Source organism: Neophocaena asiaeorientalis, unplaced genomic scaffold (assembly GCF_003031525.2).
Source record: "Neophocaena asiaeorientalis asiaeorientalis breed wild unplaced genomic scaffold, Neophocaena_asiaeorientalis_V1.1 scaffold388, whole genome shotgun sequence".
NCBI classification, from domain to species: domain Eukaryota; kingdom Metazoa; phylum Chordata; class Mammalia; order Artiodactyla; family Phocoenidae; genus Neophocaena; species Neophocaena asiaeorientalis.
The window spans coordinates 661,233-667,484 of NW_020172738.1; the positions used below are offsets into that span (position 1 = coordinate 661,233).

Here is a 6,252-nt window from a genome sequence, read left to right on the forward strand (position 1 = left end):
CCTGTTCCTCTGACTGGGTCTTGGGTCGGCCCCTCCTGTCGGCAGGGCTGGGGAATGCGGGCAGGTGGCCGAGGGGACAGGTGCAGGGTGCGGTGCGGTGCCAAGGGAAGAGGCCGCCGGAAGCGCAATCTGACACCTCGAGGCTCTGTGGCAGGCTGGAGAAACTGGGGCAGGTGATGCGGGCGTGGGGACAGGGACTGGCCAGCTGGGCAGGAGCCCAAGGACACGAGGCGAAGATCCCAGGCTGGGACTCCCCACCGCTAGTGGTGAGGGTGGGGGCCGGGTGGAGAGGCGGGCCATGGGGGGCAGCACTGGTCAGCCATGGACAGCAGGGTGGTGACAGGCGGCGGTACTGCCATTTCTTGGGAGGTAGACCGATATGCTGAGATGGGGGGCTCTGGAGCCCCTCTCCAGTGTCTTTGTGACCTCTGTCAACTAACTGCTTCCGGAGGCTGGGCCCTAACCCCAAAGATCCCATGTCCACCCACCCCAGTCCCATCCTAAGAAAGCTCTGGAGTGGTCTCCGTAGATCATAAATAATGTTTATTAAAGCAGTTGTGATCTTCCGATGGTACATCTGGGAAGGTACGTTGGGCCCAGGACCCCTTCCCCCCACGCCCCTGCCCACACCCAACTCTGGCCATGACAGTTTGTCATCATGTTCCCTGGACCCTCTGCAGGCCCTGCGAGCAGTAGTCCTGACCAGGGACTGCGGGTGGAGACACGGCTCAGGGCCACCTGGCTGGGGGAACCTGAGGGCTGAGTGGGTGGTGCCCCTTCCTCCCCAGCCCTCGGCCCTGCCTTGAAGCCATCCGGGGTCCCTAGGGCTCTGCCTCCGCCAGGGCTGCCAAGCGGAAGGCCTGTAGGGCCTGCACCAGCAACCGGGGAAGGCTTTGTGCCAGCGTGGCTGGCTCCAGACCCACCAGGCCGCCGAAGACCACGTGCCGGCCCCCCAGACCTGCCCAAACCCAGGCTCGGAAGAGCCCGGTCAGTGTCTTGGAGCCCAGGTCTGCCAGGACCTGCAGAGGAAGGAGACAACTCAGGGGCCCACAGCCCCACTCTTGGTCCCCTTCCTCCTCGCCCCCAGAAACTCTCACTCAGACCCAGCCCTTCCCCAGCCCCCTCCCCCAGTCCTGCACACTTTCTGCTCACTTGGACACCCCCCAAGCTCCTCCACTCACACCTCCCCCAACTCCTTCACATCCAGCTAGCATCCAGCTCACACACAGCCGCCCTCCCCATCCCCTTCCCCTTGGGCACCACCCACTACCTCCACCCCAGGCTGCTGGGGGAGGGTCTCTCCTGTCTCCCTCCCCATCAGGGCTGACCTAGGTTAGCCTTCCGAGGCCACTGCGAAGGAGTCTGGGAAGCCCGGGAACCCACCTCGTGAAAGTCCATGGCCAGGCGCTCGGCAGGGACCTGTAAGATCCAGGCATGGGTGCCCTGGAGGGCAGCCAACTTCTGCCACAGGGGCTCCAGCCCAGGGCAGCCTGCAGGAAGGGGAGAGACTTTGGGAATACGAGGGGACTGACACTAGCATGGAACCGGGGTGGTATTCCCACCAGTGCCTCTGGACACCTCCCAGTGGGCAGATTTCTCCTCCTGCTACAGATGGGGCGGCCGAGGGGCAGCCGAGGCTCAGAGAGGTTAAATGATAGCACAAAGCCCAGCATCTGTTGACACTGATGAGGGCCCAAAGTCACAAGTTCCCCCAAAGAATCATCCGCCCTGCTGCCAGGGAGGGGGAGACCGGGTCTGCCCGCGGGGTGAAACTGCTTCCCAGCTGCAGACCCCGGGAGAATCCCCTGCGGGCCTCGGCCCACCCTTGGCCTACTCCACTGGAGACCGCCGGCAGGGGGCGTCATTACCGTTCGCTTCCCCGCGCTGCTCCGACCTCCGCTTCGGGAACCCAGTGCCTGCCGCCCGCGATCCTGGGGAGCTGCACGGTTAGGTGAACGCCTCGGCCGCGCTGGGGTGGGGCGGGGGCTGGGCTGCGAGGGCTTGGGGTACCTGAGTGCAGCCGCTGCTCGCGGGAGAGGTGCCTGGGAGGATCCCGGAGCGACGGAGCGGGCCGAGCCAGGGCCGGGGCCAGGGGCCGCGCCCCCGGGCGCGGGCCGAACAGCTCCTGGGCGCCCCGCAGCAGCTCCAGTAGGGTGTGCGCCAGCGAGCGCAGCTCTGCGGGCGCGATAAGGGTCCGAGCGGCTGTCAGACGTGGGCCAGACCCTCGGGTCCCCGGCCCAGCCCCAGGAACGGGACTGACCACATCGCCGCCGGCGCTGCAGGCACTGCTGGTGCGCCAGGCGCGCACAGGCGCCCGCGGGCCCCGGGCACAGGTGGGCGTAGAAGGCACAGGGCGGGGCGGCGTCTGCCAGCGGCTCCTCCGACGGGTCCCAAGCCAGAAGCTCCCTGCAGCTGGGCTCGCGGCTGAAGCGGGCGGCTGCGAGGGGCGTCAGGGGCTAGCCTACTCCACCCCCGCTTCCCCTCTTCAGGCCCTATAGCCCCCAAAGCCCTCCGCGGGAGGAGGATAGGCTTTCCCGACGCAGGAGGCTGGGAGTGGGCAGGGTGGAAAGGCGCTCGTCCTAGGGCAGTTTGCCGGGCACTCCGGGGAGGGGGGGAATAGGGATGGGGCGCTCACCGCTCATCTGCTCCTGGAGCCAGTCCTTGAACACAGCCACACGGGTGTAGACCCCAGGCTTCCCTGGCTCCCCGCATCCGTCCCCCCAGGAGGTGACTCCGTACAGGACCTCCCTGGGGCGGGGGCCAGGTTCAGAACAGGTCAGGGGGCCTCCAGAGTCACCCTGCGAGGATCCGAGCCAAGAGAGAGGGCACTGCATCGATCCATGTCACCCTCAATGACAGCCTTATGGCTGGCAGGGTAAAGCAGCTCTGAGCTCTACTGGGGTTACCACTCTTGGACCCATTTTAGAGATGAGGATATAGAGGCTCAGAGAAGTTGAGTGACAGCCTGATTGTAGAAGGAAAGGAGGCCGTCCCGCCCCTGAGGAGTGGCCCACCACTACCCTCCGATCAGTCGGGGCTCATACCTGGCACGAGTCAATGCCGCCGGCCAGGTAGCCGGCACAGAGCATGCTGCTGGGGCGCAGTCCTGGCCCCAGGGCCCTTCTGCAGGTGTCGGCGCTGAGCAGGGGCACACGGGCTTCCCTCACCGCCTCAGCCTCAGGCCCATCTACAGGGAAGCAGAGGAAGGGGCTCAGGCCTGGAGGGCAGGGGTCCTGCTTCAGAGGTCTCCCTCCCCCCACTGCCCTCCTTGACTCCCCCCGCTTTGCGAGATGGGCAGCATTTTGTGAAGACAGCTGGGCGTAGGTCAGAATTCTTACACCCCAGCCTTCCCAAACTCCATCACCCCAGTCCCCCAATCTTCCCACGCACACGCGCGGCTCACCCAGGCCCTGCCCTGCCTAGTACCTTCGAAGAGGGCACCCCAGCCCGCGATGGCGCAAGCAGTGCCTGCGGGGGGCTCCTGGGGCTCTTGGGGCAGGCACACGGGGCGCGCCGCCCCTGTCGGGCTCACCGGCGTCCACAGCTGCACCAGGGCCAGGTCGTTGTGGAAGGTCCGAGGGTCAAACTGGGGAGGGGGTGGCGGCGCAGCGTCAGTGCGGGTGGGGGTGGGGTGCTGTTCCCAACTCTGAGGGCCTGGGGGCTGCCCTCTCACCTTGGGGTGGGGCAAGATGCGGTTCACCGGCACCTCCTCCGCCTGCTCCCCCCGGGGCCCCTCGGCCAGCGTCACCGTCCACAGAAGCTCGTTCGGGGCGCTGCGGGGCGAGCGCCGGGAGACACGCCGCACAAGGATGCAAGAGAGGTCCCCTGGAGACCCTGCCCTCCGCCCACAGGCACCACCCAGCGAGCCCGTGCGCCGGGCTGTTTCTCCGCCTGGGGGCAGGGAGGGCGGGCCCGGGAGAAGCCGCGACGCCGAGTGGGGAGGAGGCCCAGGACGGTGAGTCCCCGGAGAATCCGCGCCCTGGCTGGGCGGCCTGGGCGCCTTGAGGCGGGAAAGGGGACGGCCGCCGCCAGGGGGCAGCAGAGACCGGTCCTCGCGCTTGGTGCCCGCCAGCCGACCCCGGAAGAGCTGGACCCCGCGTTGGGGATCCGGTTTGGGCAGGGGTCTGGGGCCCGACGTACCCCGCGAAGCAGTGCGCCGCCGTGAGCACCCAGGACGCCGCCACCAGGACGCCGCCGCACAGAGGCTGCCCGCCGAGTTGCAGCCTCACCAGCCAGGGCCAGGCCCCTGGCGGTGCCGCGCTGCCCCCCACAATGCGGCCGTGCGCCCGCGTCACGTTGACAGCGCCCGGGCGCCTCTCGCCACACGGCCCTAGAAAGGCCGAAGCGGCGTCAGGAGGGACGAGTCCCGCTCATCCTCACCACTGAGACCCCTCCAGGGTCCACCCTGCTCTCAGCCCTGCCCGCCTCGAGCCTTTTCAGCCTCACCTGGCTCAGGTGGATCCTGGAGGAGGGGGGCTCGAGGCCCGGGACGCCCAGGTGCTGCTGAGAAACAGACCCCTGAGCCTCACGGACGGCCTTCCACTCTTCTCCAGCCCAGGCTGGGCCCGAGCCCTCCGGCCACCTCACCCGGCACCCCCTGCACACATACCCACCCCCCTTACCCTGCCCGGTAGCACTCAGGGTCTGTTTCAGCTGCCATAAACTTCTCACTGCTCAGCAAATAAGCCCAGACTTATTTGCTCCTGCCCTCCTGCCTTTGCACACGCTGTGCCCGTGCCTGGTGTGCCCTTTCCACTCGAGGAGACCTTCCTGAGCGTCATCTTGGTTGCAGCCTCACCCAGTCTCTGTCCCCAAGAGGGGTCAAGTCTGAAGGGAGGGGGCGGGGTGGACAGGAGAACGGGCCCAGGGTAGTCAGCGCCAGCTCACCTGGGCATGGAGGGGTGTGATTGGCACAACTTCGGCACTCATGCAGTCTGTGCTGGATCTCCATCACCACCCGATTTACTGCCCACTGGGCGCTCCTCTGGGCAGCCTGCAACACTTTTGTCCCCTGGGCTGACAGAGCTGCTAGGACATGGGGCACAAGTCATGCACCGTGGGGGAAGAGCTCCTCCGCCTCGCCCCAGCCCTGTGCCCTGCCTTGGGGGACCTGGTGGGGAAGCAGTTTGGGCTCCAGGAGCCCTGGGACAGAATGGGGAGGTCAGAGAGCCCCACGGTCCCAGGCCCCAGCACACAGAGCAGGCGGTCTCAGATTCTCAGCCCGAGGTATCTCTGTAATTTCAGCTGAGCTGGGCTGGAATCTTTGCAAATGGCTTTTCCTTAGAAACCTTGAAAAACAGCACCCCAAAGGTATAGATATTACAGAACTCAGGCTTACTGACACAAAATAACCAGGGCCGAGTTGCCCACCTTGGGGTCCAGATAGCCAAGGGGATGCCCCCCTGGGCCCCTTCGTCCCTGTTAAACCCAGGACCTTCTGTGCCTGCCAGCTCCCCTTCCCCTTCCACCCTCGTCCTCCCCTTTCCTCTCCCACCTGTGTCTCAGTGCCTGGCCCCTTCTCCCAGCAGGGTGGGCAGAAAGGGCCAAAGGTCCTTGTGAGTTGGGAGGGCAAGCTCACGTCCCCCTGCCCGAGACCATCTTGCTCTGTGCTCCTCCCACCTCGGCATCTCCCTCAGAGCAGCCTGGGCTCACCTTGCAGGGTGCTGGGGGGCACGCGCGTGTACAGTGGGTGCCCGTGGGCAGACCGCGGGTCTGGGAGGGGCAGCAGGAGCAGCAGCAAAGCCAGCAGCATGGCGGCCGGGGCTCTTTCCCCCTCGGGGTTCACCCTCCAGGCGTTATCCTTTGGTGCCTGCCCCTGGGCGCTGAGTTCTTGTTCCTCAAATCATCTGATTCTATTCTTTTACATCAAAATGACCGGCTTCCCTTGGTCTGTTCCTCACCTGGCCCTTAACTCCCAGGAGCCCACAGGGGAAATGGGGCTTTGGGGGATATATACAGATATGCTGGGGGCAGATGCTCCTGGAGGGAGGAGACAGGGGGTGTCTGAGGGTCCTCAGCAGCCCCACCCACTGAGGAGGTGCCCGAGCTCCCAGCCTCTCTGCCCCTAATTGCTTGGCAGTGTCCCTCCCCAATGTGGCCATTTCTAAAGATGATCAAAGCGCCCTAATTAACGCAGTAATTGCCGCACTGGGGGTAGCGGGGTGGGAAGTAGCAGAGGCAGGCGGACGCTGGAGTGGCCCAGAGAGGAAGGCGGGAGATGAAAGGCCCCACCAGTGGCCCAGTTTGGGAAGG

The 6,252-nt window shown here is 65.9% G+C and overlaps 1 protein-coding gene across 1 annotated transcript; it reads right to left on the bottom strand.

The window, feature by feature from the left end:
- Positions 1-821: 821 nt before the first annotated feature.
- On the bottom strand, positions 822-5,752 carry PRSS56 (serine protease 56). Its single transcript, XM_024740621.1, has 13 exons — positions 5,653-5,752; positions 4,918-5,025; positions 4,447-4,500; positions 4,141-4,330; positions 3,674-3,773; positions 3,427-3,586; positions 3,045-3,187; positions 2,636-2,798; positions 2,261-2,437; positions 2,011-2,175; positions 1,869-1,931; positions 1,384-1,490; positions 822-1,019 (listed from the first exon to the last, which is right to left on the bottom strand). Exons 1-13 carry the CDS (start codon positions 5,750-5,752, stop codon positions 822-824), a joined length of 1,728 nt encoding a protein of 575 aa, XP_024596389.1.
- Between the last annotated feature and the right edge of the window lie 500 nt (positions 5,753-6,252).